Source organism: Apteryx rowi, unplaced genomic scaffold (genome assembly GCF_003343035.1).
Source record: "Apteryx rowi isolate R43461 unplaced genomic scaffold, aptRow1 scaffold_171, whole genome shotgun sequence".
Taxonomy (NCBI): domain Eukaryota; kingdom Metazoa; phylum Chordata; class Aves; order Apterygiformes; family Apterygidae; genus Apteryx; species Apteryx rowi.
This window is the reverse complement of record NW_020447986.1, coordinates 1,137,146-1,156,955: the sequence shown is the minus strand read 5'-3', so window position 1 is coordinate 1,156,955 and position 19,810 is coordinate 1,137,146. Positions and strand designations below refer to the sequence as shown.

Here is a 19,810-nt window from a genome sequence, read left to right as displayed (position 1 = left end):
TAGCTACTTAGCGTAAAGCACACAGCTGTGAATAAAAAAAAAAACAAAACTTTTTTTCATTAATGCTTGTTTAGGTTAAAGCCTTAGGCTTAGCTTTGTTTTTGAAGTATTTTAAGACAATATTTTATTATTATAAATTATATGAAAGTAGTTGGTCTAAGTTCAGTGTTGCTTTTTCATTAAATATCCCTCCATGACCAGAGTGAAGGCACAGGTTCAAGTCAAAACATTTGGAGCAGCTCTGTGAAAGCACAGTGGGAAATCTAAATTGTCTCTGTAAGAAGTTGAAAAGGGTTAAAAGTTCACGGGAAATAATCAATGCACTYTTGCAAACACACATCCGTATTCATCCTTCTTTCTGGAACTTCATCCTCCCAGTGTTAAACCACTACTTCATCAAGTGACATCTGCAGAGTAAATAAAGCTAACTTCAGAAAGCTCATCTGCCTCAGCTCAGCAGATTTTGGAATTAAAATTTTGTTATAAACTCTGATTTTATAGAAGGCATTTTTCTATACCTATACAAATAAATACACAATAGTGTGTGTATGTGTGCGTATACATACACATAGGCTTACTTTCATAAGATTCTCCTCTTCAATCAGTTCAGTATGGGGGAACTTCTGTTCTCAAAAGTCAGGTGTGCTGCACCCTGCTGTGCCCCTGTCCTTTCAAATTTGCCTGCAAGTTTGAACAGGGCACTGGAACTGCCTGATTTGGTCAAAGGAGCTCAGAACAGATTTGGAGTAAACGTTGTGTTCTTCATAGGCAGAGAGATAATTAACAGCTTATAACTGCCCTGAGTATTTCAATGGAAACTCTCAAACAATGGAATACATAAGGAATAAAACAGAGAAGTTGCAGGGAATGGAATTTGTCCCAACTGAACAATGAAAGAAGAGAACTTATTTTTTTGCAGGCCATCAGTACTAAAGATGAGGCATTCTTAACATGTCTTGATATCCAGTTATGACCAGGACTATTCACCCAGTGCTCTACTGGGGCGCACAGGAAGGGAAGAGCTAATAGGAGAAGAATTTTCTTTCGATGGTGGGAACAACTGCATGACAACGAGCCCCCACCCAAGGGGGGATTCCATCACCCATCAAGGATGCCCTGGCTCATGCTGGGGCATTACATGCTTGTTGAAATCTCTCAGCTTTTATTAATTCGATTCCTGATAAACGTAATAAAACCCTGTAGCAGAAAGCCACACTGCTGATTCCTGAATCATATGAAATCATTCACCATTTTATGTACAAGTTTTGAATTACAATCTTCAAGTTCTCATCACAAAAAAAAAAAAAAAAAAAGCCTAAAAAAGCCTTTATGGTAGAACTGCACAGTATACAGAAGCATACTTTTAATTACACATTATCTTACACAACACATACTTTAACAAAAAGCAGAGTCTGTTACCTTTTTGAGAAGGCAGTGCCCAGACAAAACGAGGTGTTTCACCTCGATGATCAGAGCAATGGCTTTAACTGGACATAAGAGGACATGAAAAACTTCCTGAACGCTATGAAATAATTTAACAGAAAAATAAAAGTACATTTGTAAACAACTTTAAAACAAGATCCTTATGGAAAATGATAAAAGTCACTAGAAAGATAAGCTCTAAACTCTGCTTAGCACAAATTGCTATATTCTACCTTTATAGCTTTTTATGATATACAAATTTGCTCACACAGAACACCTCACTGAGAAATCAGGACAAATAATTTAATTTTTGGTAGAATTAAGAAAGGGCTAATTTGAAGGYAAAAGGCCGAACTCCAAATTCCCTTTGTACATTGTAAGAACAGCAATACAACCTAACTATTGAATGGGGCTGAGTTCAACAGTGTATGGTAGTACAGTACTTATTTTACAATCTGAGACCCTTTTTAATGTAAACTTTCAAAAGTCGTGACTGTTAGAAATGACTTTTGTATTATGTACCATTAAGTTAGCATTGCATTCACTTCCATTATTCAAATTTGCCATTAAATGACTTTTCACACATAATACTGATTTACTTTAAGCAGTTACTTTATCTGTTTTATGAGAAGGCAAACCATAAAAACTGTCCTGGGAAATGATTTTGTGTATGTAATTATCAACCATGCATCTGCAATCAAGCATTAGTATTTACATTGCTCTGCTTCAAGCTTAACCATATGATAAGCAAGCTGCCAAACACTGACTGTGTCCATTTTGGTAGATGGACAGATGTATGCAAACAGCAATGCTTTGGATAACTTGTGCTATTCCTAATACTAGAGTTATTTTCTCTGCCAATTACATTTTGCTATAAATATGTGTGCCCTTAAGTTGATCCCGATATCAGTTTCAGCTAACTAATCAAATTATCTGCTAAGGTTTTGGGAATGATAACCCTTCCTTTATTTAAATGAAATGAGGGAAGGGTTTTTAACTCCCAAAGCTTTGCCAACAAAAGATTTATTTTCAAGACAGAATGACACTGTTCAGTAAACTATCCTTCATCCTTGTTGTTCACACATAAGCACAATATTATTAATGTTTATTATCAGGTAGGCAGAAAGGGGAAGAGAAAATACTGTGAGATTTTCCCATTAATATTTTACCAAGCTCTGCTCATGGGCTCCTATGAACAATCACTCATTTTACATAAGCATAAATCAAAATTTAGATTATCCCTATTTTGAGGATTCAGCAGCTAAATTTCAATTTTCTATTTTCCTTTTGCAAAAGAGTGTTAAAAACCCCACCCACAAATGAGTATGCCAAGAGCTTATGAAAGGAATAATTTCTCATTATAAGTGCCTCATTTTTGTACCAGCTAAAAGTTAATTCATAATCCAAATAATCAATCTGCAGTGTAAACAAGTAGTTATTTTCTCCCATGTTATAATGGTAAATGACAATACAAATCGTTACATATTCTGCTTCAGTTCATTAAATGCAATTCTTCAGTCACAAAGGCAGCAGGCATTCTGTGATGGGCTTGCTTTGAACTATGTTCAAATGAGTGGAATAACTGAGATTCCTGACGGATATCTAAGCCATTTCCCTCATTTTCTTAATAGCTTCTGCTATTTGCATACTCAAGTCCATTTCATAATTCGCTTTTTAAAATAAATGCATCTCCCCACACCCTTCTCTCCCTATCCAGAACAAACTTATTTACATTTATTGTAAATATTTTTCAGCAAATAAGTTGTAAGAAAAATCTAATAAATGATATTAAGACAATGAGTTTTAAAAACTTGCCTTTCTCAACTTCCTTCCAAAGATGCTAGAAGGACAAAAGCTTTAAAGGTTTAAAACACACTTTCACACATTTTTGACTCTTTCTCTCATTTATCCAAGAGACCAACTTTGCCCAGTGAATCACCTCCATAACTTTTGCCCAGTAACCAGACAAAACTACATTATTCCCCCAATAAAGTAAAGAAAATACAGCCTTTTACTTCAAATATTTTATGAATGCAAGATTACAAGAAACATATTAGTCAAAATGCAGGGCTATCAAGCACTGAACTAAGGATGCTGGCATCAGTTTGACTACCATTTTGCACGTGGAAAAAAATACACTACATCTACAGGTAAAAGGCATCACTAATGCATCATGAATTAATCTGGTCAGCCAACATCATCTCTGCAGCTTGGTGCATGTTTAAATCCCGAAAATAACTGCTATTGTACATCTGTTTGAGATGAGACACTAGAACAAAACCATTCTTAAACAGGAAAGTTTTTGTTTTGCTCTTATCGAGGTAACATCAAAAACTAAATACAAGATCTTACAATTTAGCAGCCACTTTAACACTTGTTAGGCTAGCCTTCACACAAGGAGCATGCATACAGCCACTGCTTACTGTACTTGCTTTAAATTGAGGGCTGTTGATTCAAGTCACTGTCACTGTTTTCTCACCTTATTTGATTAACCTGTTGAACTGAATGTCCACCATAGGAAAAGGAAAATTAAATGATGTTATAAGTGTAGCAGACAAATACAGACCACACCAAGAAGCTAACACTCATGAGTTGTCATAATAAGGGATAATAAAAAAAAGGTCAGTCTCTTCTGTGCATATTTTTCATTCAAAAGGTCCCAGGGAATCATGACGTGCCTGGCCGTTTCTGTTGCTGATTTCTGATGACCTCTAATTGTTTTTTGCATTGCTGATAGTAAGTTGAGAGACTTTTGTTTTCATCTAACAGCTTTTTATGTTCTTGTACCAGACGGGATGTATTTTGCTGGTCTTTTTCATCCTGGTCCAGTTCTGCTATTAGTTCTTGTCTATAGTGTAAAAAAATAAAATAAAATAAAATAAAATAAAAAATAAAAAAATCACATTTGCGTCCAGACAACTTCACATGTTTAAATCATTATTTGATTATCAGTCTGAATTCATGTCTGGTGATATTTTTGTGCAAAGAAATTAGTTCACAAAAAAAAAAAAAAACCTTATTCTTTTCTGTAGTCTGAAGAAAAGTGCTCTTTGAAATCAAATCCACATAATAAGCTTTAAAATAGCTGTAAACCACAGTCTCAATCTCTAAAATTATCCTTTTTATAATGGCTTTCAAATGCAATTTTACAGGTTACATTACAGCACCTAAGGATCCATGTAGAAATTCATAAATATACTCAACTCTAATTTTGCTTTAACCACATGTATATTTAAAAACTTAAAACTCCAACTTAAAAGGCAGAAATACAATGATTCTGCTAACTTTTCAGTGAAACACTTTTCTATTTGGAGCTGAACTTCTTAAAGTTCAGTGGAAAGCAGTATCAGGCACATTATTTTTACAACTGTAATTTCAGCTAATTTATGCAATAAATGTTCAATATGTTTTTAGTAGCTATTTTTAGGGAAACAAATTGTCTACTTCTGTATTTTTTAACTTCAATAAAGTGATAATGTTGCAGTTCTGTTTTTTCATAAATTGCTCTTTTCCAGCATATTAAGTATTTACAGACCGAACATTTAAAGAACGCTTTCGTACTTGCAGCTATCTCAAAAATTCTGTTATGATTTCAGCATGTAAATGTTCAAAGCTGCAGTAAAACGATTCTGCGCTGTACATACTCTCACAGCCTAAGTTCATAAGTTCTGCTAGAGCAGAAATTGTTTGACTCCTGGAAAGAGCACTGCAGGAATTTTGGTAACTTTTCGCTGAAACATTGTTTTGTATTTAGAGCTGTACTTTTTAAAGCAGTCAAAAGCAGAATGAGGCAGATTATTTCTAAAATGATCATTTCAGTTAATCTATGCAATAAGTGGTCAGTATGTTTTTAGTAACTATTCTAGAGGAACAAACACACTGATAAACTTGCTAAAAATTATCCTACAAAACTGTTGCAGCAAATAGAATGCAGTTTATTTTAACATTTGTTTATGAGGTGACAAGAAGGCAAGCTGCCAACAATGTTTTAGTAGAAAACTATAAAATAGTAGAAGAGAAAATTAATCATGTTAATTAATTATTGCCATATGGTTTGTATTACTGTTAAGGAAGACTTACTAATTCAACCTTTAGAGAATAATTAATTATCTCAAACAGCATTAAATACACTAGTTACCATTTCAGATAATACTACTTTTTTGTTTAACACATAAGGGCAACTACATTCTGACTAAGGAAAAAAACTTGGGAGAAATGTGCACTCAGACTTTCTGGAAAGAAAGAAAAAGGAGGAACCTGAAGTTGGAGAAGTAACAGTACTGAAAAATAAACTCATTTTTACTTAACTTACTGATCCTTAGAACAACAGAAATAAAAACAAAACTATGAATTTCAGGCTAGCTTCAATATCTCCTAATGAATTTCTAAGAATTCTAATAATATTTGGGAAAAAAAGTGCTCTCAGAATGCTAAACAAAGTCAATAGATGATAGCAGGCTGACCATACAGTAACTCATTTTTTTCCTATTCTGTCTGCTCTTCCTACTGTACAAGCTAATCGGATGCACCTATTTTTCTCATTAGCTATTCCACAAACACCAAGATGAGCTCCTCATTAACAGTCTCTTGCCTGCAGTGCCTCAGACCACTGGTGGGCAACAAGCTGGTTCCTTTGTCTAGCATGCGAGTACATATGATCTCTCAGAACGGCTCCCCGACATCAGGAAGCAGAAATGAAGGGAAGCAGAACACAACAGACTGCACTGCAAACTGAACTTCTGATTCAGCAATAGCTTTGGCCCCTATCCAACAATACATGCAAGCATTTGCTTAACATATACATGTATACAGTCCTACTAAGATTAAAGAGATTATTTCTAGTGCACAGGGGTAAGAAGGTATGTAATGGCTTTTAAATATTAATGTCTAAACCCCTGGTAGAAAAACAGAGGATGCACATTGATATTACTGTTTTGTATGCAATCAACAAAAGCCAGATATAAGGTAAAGATTAACTGCCCAATAAGTGACACTGAGATATTAGCCACAATTCTATAATGTAYCATCTAAATGATTATCTATAAATTACAATGGAAATCTTTTACTGGACAGTGTGTGAAATAAAATTACAAGGTTCTTTAACAGACATCTTTTACTTGAGATGATGTAAACATTACTGGTACATTACATACAAAGATGTGACACACTCTTTAAAGCAGGACTCATCCAAAAGGAAAATCCTGATGTTGATCAGGACTTTCAGTTACCTGCTCTGAATATATCTCATCCGTGGTGAGGAGCTCAGTTTTTCCAAGATTAAGTCTTCAAAACAACTATGGTCTATGAAATGTTACTTCAGAAAGCCAGAAAGGATGCTCTCAGATAAATAACTTAGGGTAAAAGAAACATACAGAAGAACAGAAAAGGTTCAAAACATTTCACTTACTTTCTCTGCAACAGCAATGCAATTTCTGTCTGAACTTTCATGTACTCTTGTGCCATTTTACAGTGCTGTTCAAACACAGCCATAGATTCTTTGGAGTTTGGGCATGGTGCTAGAGGCTGAAAATAAATCAGACGTTAAAAACTAATCAACTGATATCCCAATACATAGTGTGTTAGAATGTGTCTGTAATATATTTGTATCAACTTTTAGAAACTAGTGAGCTTTTAAAAATAAGTGTTAAACCATACCCTGGAAAATTTTACAGCACTGATGTCAAGTTCACTCAGACCTCAAATCTAAATCTCTCTTTGTTACAAGGAATAATAATCAGAGTAGTGTTTGATCACACACAAAACAAATAAAACGAATACAAAAGTTTGACCTAATAACACCCAAATAAACAATGTCTTATTTTGACAGTCAGACTTGGATTTCATTTGGTTTTAGRGATCGTATTTCCCAGGGCTTGTTTTTAATAGCTTGATCAAATCTGAGTCAACCAATCTCAGATTACATAATATATTCTTTTTAGCTTTGGTCAAAAATTAGACAGGATATAAACACAGGTAAACACATGGCACTCTATGTTGCAGCTCACAATGCATGCATTAAAATGTAATGCAAAAAAAAGTATCTAATAAAGCACATATTTCTTACCTGTAACTGATGATCTAATGTAAGATATGCCATTGGGATGGAGTTATCTGACCCATTGGTCTCTGTAACAATACCAAGAAAACGTTAATATAGTTTCAAAATGAGTTAATCTGATTTTTAAAGGGCACAAAAAAATACTGAAACATTTCACAAATATATACAATCTGAATGTGGAAAGGCAGATGGAAATATCAGTGTTCCAAATCCAAGGCAGATGACTTTATTTGTTTTTCTGATAATGTTAAATGAGAACTTCAAATGTATGGTCTATCACACCAAGAAGAAATAAAGATTAATGTTATCATTCTACGTTTCTAGAAGCCATGTAACAGTGCACAGATTTAAGAAAAGTACTATTTCTGTACAGTTTGCAATCTTGTTCTCTGTTTATATATAAAAAAAAATGCCATTCCATTCTTGTTTATGAAGGATCAGCCAGCCAGCCCGTGCATCTAATGATTTTAAATTAGAAGCTATGCAAACCAGCTCTGCCAAAATAAAATAAGCACAAACCCCTGCTCAGTTTGAAACCTACTCCCTGTGAGGATTGTAAATATCTTTCTCACAACATGCTCTAGGGCATCTTCTTTGCTCTGTAGAGACACTTTGTGGGTTGCAAGGAACCCAATAACCAATCCATCTCCTGGGCCTGGCTGCTCTCTTCTTACACTGCAGTTCCACTGGGTTTCTCTAGCTCTTTCATTCCAGATATAACATGTTTCTGAATTATAGATCTTATCTTTTGGTAACCCACAATCTGGGGGGCACAAGGTTACTGTTAAGCTTTAAGAAACACAGGAGTAAAGATACATTGAGAAACTACTGATTTCATAGCTGCATTACTTCCACCAGGGGATCATATGGAGGAGGGTAGGTGGGGAAAAAAAAGGGGCTGCTTACCCATACCCCAAAAGCACCTGCCACACAGTAGTCGTGGTAGAGAAACTAAGGTGTTGCCCTCAAAGACTATGCTATCTCCAAGAGCAGCTTCAAAAGGAAACAGAAATAAGAGGGTGGGAATGGAGAAACAGTGGTTAAGTGTATGTTTGTAAGGAAACTGGAAGGTGGTAGAGAAAAAAACCTAAAACCAGAGACTTAATCACCACATCTTAAATCAGAACAATATAAAAGTCCTTCCCTACATTAGACAATTGCCATATATGGCATACTGCTATAGAAAAGGAATTATTGCAATGTTTCAAATACACCAAGACATGCAAAATACTTTAGATTACATTCTTGAGCGTTTCAGGTCTGTATCACAGAACTGTAACTTTTCTTGGGATTGTCCAGATTTGACCTTGTCCTCCTTTTATCATTTTGCTTCATTAATTTAACAGTGTTGTCCTTTTTACAAAAAACAGAAATTATTTCTCTGTTCAGAAATGAAAAACAATCCTTTGTTCATGAACTGCATAAACCTAATTTGAAAAAATACATGCATGCATGTTCTGCATTTATCTAGGTATAGGCGAGGCTTTTTTGCATGGAAGAAAGTTGCTACAGTAACAGACCTGACTTTTAATCTAGTTCTGTGCTGCATTTAAGGCCAAAGATTTGGGACATGCTGCCTTTGCAGTGGCACAGTATCAGCAGCTCTCAGTTCCCAATGAACTATTGATTCAAGTCATGTGTAAGAGCTTGCCTCTGTGTGAGGCAGCAATTCTTGTAAGTGCGCACTGCCTAAAGGAGCTCGGAACCTACGTTGCACAAATGAGGACCCAGGCTGGGCTGTAGCAGAGGGCAAGGGGTTTGGGAATTATGTGTTACAAGGCAGAGAGCGTGATTATGAAAAGTGATAATGGACAGAAAGAAGGAAGTGTGGAAGCAAAATACGAGAGGATGTTCTCCTTCTCCCACTGAAACGGGAAAAAAGAAAAACACGTATCTTACATACAGGATCACCTTGTATTTGCTTAAACATATGCTGGGGCAAAATCAGTTGATATGGAAGTTGTCATTTTGCAGTTGTTTTACAGGAAAAGAATGGCGGAGTCACATCAGCCCAAAGATGAAACAGATCACCAGCAAAAGACTTCAGAATTTAAGGCACTGTAAAGTACCAACTAGAGACTAACATACACATTTTCATAGCAAAAGTGTAATTCTTATTTATATTCTAAAAAGGAATTTGTAGGGATCCATTGCTTTAATGCGGTCCAATATCAATCCTTTTCATAATGATGTGCATTACGAGTTTTAAAATTGAATTCAACTATTAAATTACGTTCACTCTTAAGCATATTTCATAACATAACAGTGATGCGAATGTAAAAGTGTTTGTATTTACAACAATTTTGTAAACACACTATTTATATTAATTCATTTAAAAATAATGATTTGTGAGCATGTACTTTGCATAAGCAAAAATACAACACACATAAAAACAGAATTAATGTATTCTAGCTCATACTCACCTAAGTAGCACTTCATTCCAGAAGTCAGAGCAATGAAAGCTTTATCTGTGCATTCACAATACAAACGCACAAGACTAAAATGCTGCAAGATGTCTATTCCCCTCACTCCCAACAACACACTGTAGCCAAAAACTGTCGCTCAAAGATCTGCACTAAATAGTAGCATCACTGTATATGAACAATAATTTGTTATAGGCAAAACAGAAGCGTTTATATAATTTAATATAACCTACACTAAAAATTCTTATATTCAGTGTGCAAAACAAAGCAATAATTTTATAATTTAGTTTAAGCAGTACTAAAACAGCCTGGCACTTTCACTGCTTATTTTTATTACTGTCTACGTACACAACAAAATCAAAGAAATATTTCTTACTTTTTACAGACTAAAAGTGAACTAAAGAACAAAGTATTACCTGCATCATCAGGTGTCCATGGGTTACGAGTTGGCTTTTCAGAGGTTGGTCCCGAGGTAGTGATCATTCTCACACTAGGACTAGATGACCTGCTGCTGTTTCTACTCTCCTGAAAGGATAAAAGACGACAAACTAAAATGGCAATGAAAGTCAGAAGATTGTTCAAAGTGTTCATTTTACATAACAGCACTAAAATGACAAACTAACATGAGGAAACCTGAACCCATATTCCCCCCAATGTAGTGGAGGGGGGAGTAAAAAACCTAAAAGCCTTTTACCCTGAAAGCATTTCAAATAACTTGATAAACTTTACATACATTACAGGGATAATTTCACCTTCATTTCTACTCAACCTTTACCACAAAAAGAAATGGATGTGATTTTTCTATTCAGCATAAGGAAAAGCAATGTTGAACAACGACATTACATCCAATAATTTTCACAACTGTTCAGTAAAACCTATCAGTTCTGTAACATAAGAAAGGAATAAAGTTCATTTCCAATGCTAATCAATAAATGGCACTGCATTCAACTGAAGACAGTGCAGTTTTGTAATTCTGTACTAGGCTGCAATGTATAAAATCTACAGGTTTTGTTATGATTCCTATGTTGGCTCGGAGGTTGTATGATTCATCTTCAGAAAACATAAAAAAGTGTTAAACCAAAAAGGAACAATGAATTAAAGCAGGGAAATTAGAAAATGAGGAAAAATTCTCCCTTTAATTAAAAACTAAAACAAAATTCTGTAGGAACTTCTTCAACATACAACCTGACTTCTCAAATCCTTTTGTTTCCCAAAGCATGGACTCTAATACATTAGACTTCATTATTCCACCTAGTTCCCTTTTCAGAATTCTTATTCATAACAGATATTCTTATATTTCATATATCCTCTCACTGACAGAAAATTAACACAGTAAAAGACTTTGACTATAGACCTTGCCCCTCAAGTTTTGCAGGAAAAACTGCAGTCAAGAAAAAAGATGCTGTTAAAACACAACTATTTTGAGTACGGTGTGTTTACCACGAAACGATTAATTAAATGTTCTTTTTTTTTTTTTTTTTTTTTAAAGTGAAGTACTCAAATATACATTACCTGTAAGCTGGATTTCTTTATGGCTCTAATTTCCAAATATCTTAACTTTGATTTTTAGAAGGAAAGACTTCAGACAGTCAAGTAACAATCCAAAGAGTGACAAGACTCTACACACCAAAATATTCACTATTTCAACTATGTTAGAATACGTTTCTCCTGTAATTGCTTCAGTTTAAGAGGCTAGGAAAGCACACAATTAAACTGCACACACGAGACCTATAATGGTAAATGACCATACTTTCTAAAATGAAACATCCTTCTAAAATGAAACATCTTTATAAGAACAATAATTTAAATCTACTGGGTAAAACAGGGAAGTCAGAAGCATGGCTCAATTATCACCTTTCCAGAGCTTTAAAAACTGTTTAAAAAGCAAACCTTATTTTGCAGCAGTTAACACTATTCCTGTGCCAATGCTGAACGTTTTATCTTGTTTACTTATGCAATGACAAAATGTTTGCAAACGTAAGTTGTTCCACTTCAGTACAAATAATTCTTAATTATAAAAGAGAAAGGATGTTAATAAATAGAATTTACTTATATACTTGCTTAAGCTATTTAATCTTCCCAAATGAGTTCAGTTTTCARCTGCTGAGGAAACTCATATATGTGAGTGCATTCTATGTTCTCAAGGGAAATACGTGCACTCATAAATACAGAGAGTAAATAACAAGAAGCTCTGTAAGAACAAAGGAATTGCCAAACTAGGACAGCAATGTATCCATTAGCCTTGTATTCTTTGACAGAGCCACTGCAAGTGGTATCAAGAAAAGTGATTTAATTTTTATTAACCATTTAATGTTTTATTTTAGAAGTCAGAAACAGGGCAATATACTATCAGTATTCCACAGCCATTTCCAGAAGGGATGATACTAACTCTCAGGACAACACATTAGTTATTTTTAAGAAGCTTTTGTGCTGAAGTCTTTGTTGACATTAGGAAGATGTGTTAACTGTTTACTGCCAGAGTGATCAGATGTGAATGATAAACACACTTAGCTGATGTGAAAGATCATAAGATTGAGCATATTTAACAGTGCACAGTAACAGATATCAGTTGTTTCCTTTAAGGGAAAAAAAAATAGTGGAATATCTACAGTTGATAGCAAAGGGGACCTGAAAAGAACTCTAGCTGAAGTAATTTAGCAAAAACATGCTGTAGTAGTTTGCTGAACTAGATTGTTTTGATCCATCGACAGAATAAGACCATTTCCTTGATAATATTATTTAGATGAAACTACCAGAGATAAAGGATTCATAGGTGAAGCACATTTACATAGCATCACAAAACCTAAGGGAAGTTCCCCAAACTGACCAGCTGTTTGATTATCATGCTTGAGTTTGGGTGTTGAGCCAGATGCATTAGGCCTCCTGGAGTCCCACTAGGCTGCAGCCACCTCCCCTGACATCAGCCCCTCTGACAGCTAAGCCCTGGCTATTCCTTAGCAATCAGTTTCTCTTATCCTTTCATGGATAGCTTTCCATCCTTGCTTCTTCCAGATATCTCCGTACCCTCAACGGAGCCTTTGCAGAACCCTCACCTGGCAAGCAGTGTATTAACACTTCATTTCTTCAGCTTCCAGTAATAGTCAAAACACAGGTTTTATGCAGGTTATAAAACTCAAGTTAACCTCCACTGTAGGTAACGTTAAAAGGTTTTGAGAGACGAGAAAATGGGCTAGGCAAAATAAACACACTTTTCTTTCCCCATTTTCTCATTCTTTGTGAATGTCCTTTAGGCTTAAGACAGAGTCCTCTTAGGAACTCCAGAATTTCCCACCTCCCTTCCCCTTCTACATGTGGCTTTGCTTATGGGAGCATGATGTCTTCTGTCAGCTCCTTCCCACTGTCTCAGAAATTACTGATCAAACCCTTTTGCTTTATTTCCTTTGTCAGGGTACTCGCTGATCATTTTTGCCAGGTCACCAAACCCATGTTACATTGTCAGCTTCTTAGTTTCCATCTCTCAGACACAGACTCTTGAGAACCTGGCTTACTCTGAGAAATAATTCCCCCCTCTAAGAAAAGTACCATTTTTCCATGTTTAATTTAAATGGGTAACCAAATTAAAAAAAAACAAAAAAAACAAAAAAACACCCCTCCCAAACAACCCCATTGCTACAAGCCCTGCCTTCTCATCTTCTGTAGATTTTATCTTCTTATGAAGGAAGAAAAAAAAAAAAGTGCATCTGTGACCAATTGCATAATCTCACTGACAGAATGATTCATCTATATAATATCAGATTCCACAAATTATCTCACTTAATTTGCATGCATGTGGGCATGTACATACAGACCTTGCTTCTCAACTTTTCAATACAGTGCATGGTTTTCTTTAATATACTATATATTTTTCCACCTCAAAATAAACTGTAAGAGTTATTAAGGTCCAGCACTAGTTGTTACAAAAAAAATCATCAGTTTAAAAGAGATGGTTTTGATATTAAGATAGTCCTGTGAAGGATGACATACCAAAAAAATCCCCAATAAAAATCACATAGGCAGGGACACGGGTATCTTACTAATCATCTGATCACAACCTATAATTCTTTCAAGATTATGTCAGGTATGTTTCTCAGTCTATTTGTATGAAATATCAGATTCTGGGAAGATGATTCTATCCAGTCTAAACAGCGGGTTAGCTGTGTTCATCAAGTCACTGAAAGTTTTTAGGGCTGCAGTCCAGAGCCTGCACATTTACTTCTGTGTTACGAAAGTGTTAAGCAGTGTAATCAGAGAAATACAGGACAATTCTGTGAGGTTTTAAAACACATGTACAGGCAAATGAGAAGGTAGATGAATCACTTCAATGGAAAAAAAGTGTTTTACATGGAAAAATGAGTATCATACTATATGGATGGAAACAGATGAAAACAGTATTGGACTGTAGAGAAAGGGTAGTCTCGGCGCTGCTCAGGTCACTTGGAGTAAGATTCAGTCTAAGGTCACCAAGTACTACAGAAATCTGTAAAAAACTGGACTTAATGCATATGCATATTTTCAACACTGAGCTTCTCCAGAAGGGCTGATCCAATGGYTGAAAACCAACCGGCTTAGTACATTTTTGTATCCAAGCTCTTGACATAAAAGTAAAAGCTGAGTAGTACAATCATCTGCAAAGCACTGTCACTGTCTGTTGTTGATAATTTCAGTAAGAATACTGGAAAATAGAAAATGCCTCAGGTCTCAGAAAACAATAAAAATAGTAGTCACAAACCAACCAAAGTCCATGTAAAAAATAGTTCTTTATTTTTAGCCGCCCCCCAACTATGGTTGCTAAAAATGAGATTACTACCTCTTTTGTGTGTCTCCAACTTCTCTTGGAGCCATTTTACCTTATGCAAATAATATTCAGCAAGTCACAAACGGAGATGCTAACTCCTGTAATAGTATACAGATAAGAATAATCATAAGATATACAAGAGGGTCAGATGTTAAAGCAGGGAGATGTGAGTCTGGTCTGTGTTTTCCCAGGTAAGCACCCCAACCACTGGTGTACTGGTTATGAAGTCCAGTGTTTCTCTACACCTGAACAAAAATTCCATTCTCAATTGGAAAAATCCTCTTGATAAAAAAAATGCCAGTTGTAACAGAATAATTTTATATTGACACATTGGCAATTTCCAGAAAAACACACTTAATAAAAATATTTCTGATCACCTTTAATAACCAGCATTTCAGTGAAATGGTGTTTTAAAAAAAACCCCAACCCAACCCAAAAAACCCTCAGCAATCATTAAATTTTGAGCTGGACAGGGGCTTAAAAAGACAAGGTGCAAGAAGAGAAGCACACAGTGCTACGGCAGATCAGTGAAGAAAGCTACGCGGAACAGTGGGTGTAAGAGGGACTGGAATGTAGAGAAGAAGGTTGTATGCAATGAAGAGAGGGAGGGGGTAGGGGATTTTCACATTAAAAAGGATAACCTATATATGGTATGGTGCATATGAGGAGACATGATAAACTGTCCAGAGCTAAGCTAGTTAGAGACGAATTTTTTCTCCTTTGCCTCATAGATGGATTATATGGATAGCAGCTGAAGATTTTTAATAAAAATTCAGGGGAAGGAGGTCCAGAACTACAGAAACTTATAAAAAGGAACCCTGAACCTTAGAAACCAGGTCTTTTGCCATAATACATTGTGCTTGCTTTTTTAAATTGTTTTCTGATTTTTTAAAATATATGTATCAATAGTTAGAAGCTGTTTCAGCACTTTTCTACCTCTTCTTACACCAAAAAGCAAAATGTGAAATTCATTATTTATTTATATGGGTAGTGCATGGATGTTCTCCAAAGTGCATTTTTCATGCTTGTTAAAATATGTCGTTTCCCAGATTTTATCATAGTGTTTACAAAACTGTATAAGGCAAAAGAAGGTAAATGTAATTCTTTCATTTAGATTTCCAATACGTAGGATATCACAAGCAGGAAAGTAAAATGTGATACTTATACTTCTATAAAGCCTTGTCAGAAATTGGTGAGTTAAAACAGAAGTTTTCTATATCCTCCTGGTAACAAGCACAATTTAGCTGGAACATCTATATAAGTAGCAGAGCAGCTTTCAAAGAAAGGTTCTGTAAGAGTTATTAAGATTTGAAGTAAATGCTGAAATTACATAATGTTTTCAAATATTAATCATTCATTAAAATGAACAGAATTGAAAATTTTATTAAAAAAGCTACACTTAAATATCTTTATACAGCAAACAGTGGAATTTGGTCTTGCCTAATTTTTGTTCCACAGTTAACTGAATAGGCTAATCTAGTTCTTTACTAAATTTGGCAGACTCATTTCTTTCTAAAAACCTGCCTTCTTTAATGATATTATAATGTATTTAAGAATCATTCCATTATTTTCTGATAGATGTACACAGTAAGCTGGACTAATAATATCTGGGGTTTGATGAGGTTTCTGTGGCTACCACGCTCCACGAAACTAAAGAAGGATCAAATGTTAATCTCCCTGATAACTACACACCCCTAAAATTACCACCTATTTTAGTTTATTACAGTAGGATGTTTAATATGGAAACCTGATTAACCTGATGAATACGCTAAGCATTTTTCCACATCCAAATAATAACAGGGATCTCAAAATTGCTAATTCACACTAAGGACCAAATATCCTCTACGAGTTACTGAAAAGACAAGGTAGCGATTAAACCACAAAATAAACACAGTCAAATGAAACGTTAGCTGTACTTTTCACATTTAAGATGTTTGTAGTTAATTCAAACTTTACACAGTATACCACTGTGTCCGTTACCATGGCACTTAAGATACCAGATACAAAGCTATGCTATTATAAAATGTCTTATTGAGATAGTGATTTTTTTGTACTGAATGATAGCACCCTCCTGTACATCTTTTTGAAGAAACTGGAGTGATACTACTAGAAGTCACTTTCCAGGGTTCAGAGATCAATATTATAAATTTATTATTAATGCACATGCTTTTTATTTTTATGCAAAAGGTGAATATAATCTATGCATCAGTGCTTCAGACAATCATACGGAGTAATTACAATTGTTTTCTACATACAGAGAGGTGAAAAGCCTTTCCTGCATGATATCTGCCTTAAGCCATATTGAGTGGCTATATATAAACTATTTGTATACAAAAGGGATATATGCTGCATGTGAGCTACACAGCTAACACTTCTCATCTAGAATCTTATTCACAGCCTACCCTCATGGATTCTAATTTAAATGCAATGCAAATGACGCTCCAGTCTGTCAAGCTAAAAGATCCCAGGTCATCCACATCATTTCTACATAAGTATCAAAGGTGAAGATTCACAGAGCAGTTTCCCTGTACAGATTCCCTGTGGGCTTTACTGAAGATAAAGAAGACTGAAAGCTTTTACCTGACTGGATTCTGTTCCAGCAACACTGAGATCTTGAATGGATCTGCGCCTCTGCTGTCCGTTTCCTGCTGGGAAAAAAACAAAACAAAAACAAAACAGTGAAATCTATTCAGAGCAAAATAAGAAGGGTGCGACTGTAGCAGAGGAGCTTGGAATTTGTACAAATCCACAGAGAGAAAGTGAGAGAGGGGGAGAGAGAGACAGCTGCAGAATTTTAACTCAAAACATGCTGGCCTGTCAACAAAAAGTATACCCTAATACAATAACCACTCCTACCACATGAATAGCTTCTGCACTCTACTCCACCATCTTCTGTCACATGTATTTGACCAGGCTTAGTACTCGGGGCAGGAGCTGATGACGACATCTATTTCAAGTGCGTTACGTTATGGGGATTTCTAAAAGCTAGACTGCTAAGATAACATGCTGTCAGCTCTAACCTGTTACTCTTTGGTATGCTTAAGAAACATAGCAAGGACTTCTGTCTGCGTTAAGCTCCCCTCACTAAAATTAATTAAGACATGAAAGTGCTTTCTTCCGGTCAAAGTGAAAGCTCTGTCTTCTTCATATGAATAAAAATATGTCCTAAACTACGTCCTATTCCCATGCTCTGAGAAGCGTGAAAAGGAGACTGTTCAGCTAAATCGCATCTTGCTGTCAACCTCCTGAGCACAATGCTGTAATCTTTTCCTCTTCTCYTTCCACCTGTTAGCAATTATCCACCAGTGACAGCTATACAGAGCAGTTTAAATTGCAACACTGACACTCAAAGGCATTTCCAGGAAACCAAGTCTCCTTAAAAATAAAGTAGATTATGCAATAGAATCCCCCTAAGCACTTTGATTTTTATTGCTGTGGTTGTTTATATTGTCCCTTGAGAGCAGGTCAGCTGTCCAAAAGGAAACACCAAAATGTCCTGAGTGACAGCTGACAATGCTCAAAATTCTTGGTCTTAGATCTGCATTACATAACTTTTCTACTAGTGGGTAGCATTCGAAACATGTACTACAGCAGTTGCAGCCCCTAGCCCCTGTAGTATTCAACAAGCAGCACAACTCACTCAGCAATGTCTTGTAACAGGCATCTAATTTTTTAATTTCTTAGATATTTCTTTTTTCAGCATCATTTCAATATTACTGCACAGCCTTTCTTGAAAGATGTTTTGATTCATAGCAATTACTACAAAAATGTAAAACTATTTACCTGATATTAATCCATATTTTAAGGAATCATAATTTAAAATTCTAAATATCAGTTACTATCGCACATAGGAACACGTTATCGCAAAGCAGCAATACAAAATTCTGTGTCACTTTACCAGTTTGTCATGACATTTGATATTCTAAAATCTTTAGGAAGTGCTACGAGAAACAAGCATATCAGAAAACCGAGAAAGATTCTAGACTGGGAATATATTCTTTGCACTGACTATAAGTGAATTTGAATTGCAGCTTTTCTGTGGCCTTGATGTTTTGCTTCTGAAATTCAGAGAATGTAGATACTTACCTAAGCAACAATGACTATACTGCATTTAATACTTTTTTATGAAGACATGAGAGTTTATGTGAATGACAAAGGTATGTCAAAATTTTTGAATTTATTTTAAAATATCTACCTGACCATTTAAAAACAAGATTATATATTTAAAACAATTAGGTACTATAGATACTTCATCCGACTGCCATAGTTCATCTCAATACTCAAGATATGGATGATCCACCCATGACCGACACAATTATGTGCACATTTCATTCAACAACACCGTTCTAAAATTAGCCCAGCTGAAATAAGCTTGCAAAAATATCTGAAATTCTCATTTCAGATTAGCAACATTTGTGAATTTAAAGAACCCAGCACATGTGTTGCTGAAGTATTAGATCATGATTGCCAAAAAGTTAAAATAATCAGGGTGGGGTGGCAGAAAGGAAAGAAAATGCTTTTGGGGAAGGAAGAGGGGCCAAAACTATTGTGTATTAATAAATGAACACCTTTAAATGAAAAATCTTCAAGTTAGTAGCATGAAGGAAGAGCAAGCTCTACTAGGCAATGCCATTTGAATTAGTGTAACTACTGCAGACATCTGGCAAATAGTTTAGACAAAGCAGAAACAGACTACAAATCAACAAATACTTATTGCTCCAGATTCAATATTAATTTCAATTGAAAAATAGAGTATACAACATGAAATCTTTATTTGAAGTTATTATTCCTACTTCTCTATGCTTTCCTTGAGTGGTTTTAATCTTGTTCTTACCTCTACATCCATTTAAAACTTAATTTTTCCTCTTTGTAAGAACTATAACAATTTTTTTAAGTGCCAAAAAACCCAAAAAACAAAAAAGCAGTAGCAGTATGTAATATACAGATGCACCATGTCAGGATTTCAACAGTTTATAGGATTTTAAGATTATAAAATTAACAGACATCCAATTACGCATTTGTTTTGAAATGACAGCTTTAATAAAAAGAGTTCTGAATGCCTGACCACCATCTGAAGTCATGGAAAAACTTTTTTTTTCCCCCAAAGCACTT

The 19,810-nt window shown here is 35.2% G+C and overlaps 1 protein-coding gene across 6 annotated transcripts in view; it reads right to left on the bottom strand.

The window, feature by feature from the left end:
• Nucleotides 1-1,142: 1,142 nt before the first annotated feature.
• The window catches only part of MAP3K7 (mitogen-activated protein kinase kinase kinase 7), a 40,466-nt gene continuing 21,798 nt past the window's right edge, over nucleotides 1,143-19,810 (bottom strand). For 4 of the 6 annotated variants that reach the window (XM_026060807.1, XM_026060808.1, XM_026060806.1 and 1 more), the window contains 5 exons: nucleotides 17,279-17,346; nucleotides 10,320-10,428; nucleotides 7,487-7,548; nucleotides 6,830-6,945; nucleotides 1,143-4,270 (listed from right to left, as the gene is read on the bottom strand). In XM_026060807.1, the coding sequence (XP_025916592.1) occupies nucleotides 4,090-4,270; nucleotides 6,830-6,945; nucleotides 7,487-7,548; nucleotides 10,320-10,428; nucleotides 17,279-17,346 (536 nt within the window). In that variant the 3' untranslated portion in view covers nucleotides 1,143-4,089. The remainder of the gene's footprint in view (nucleotides 4,271-6,829; nucleotides 6,946-7,486; nucleotides 7,549-10,319; nucleotides 10,429-17,278; nucleotides 17,347-19,810) is intronic. The other 2 variants (XM_026060810.1, XM_026060811.1) reach the window with 2 other exon arrangements.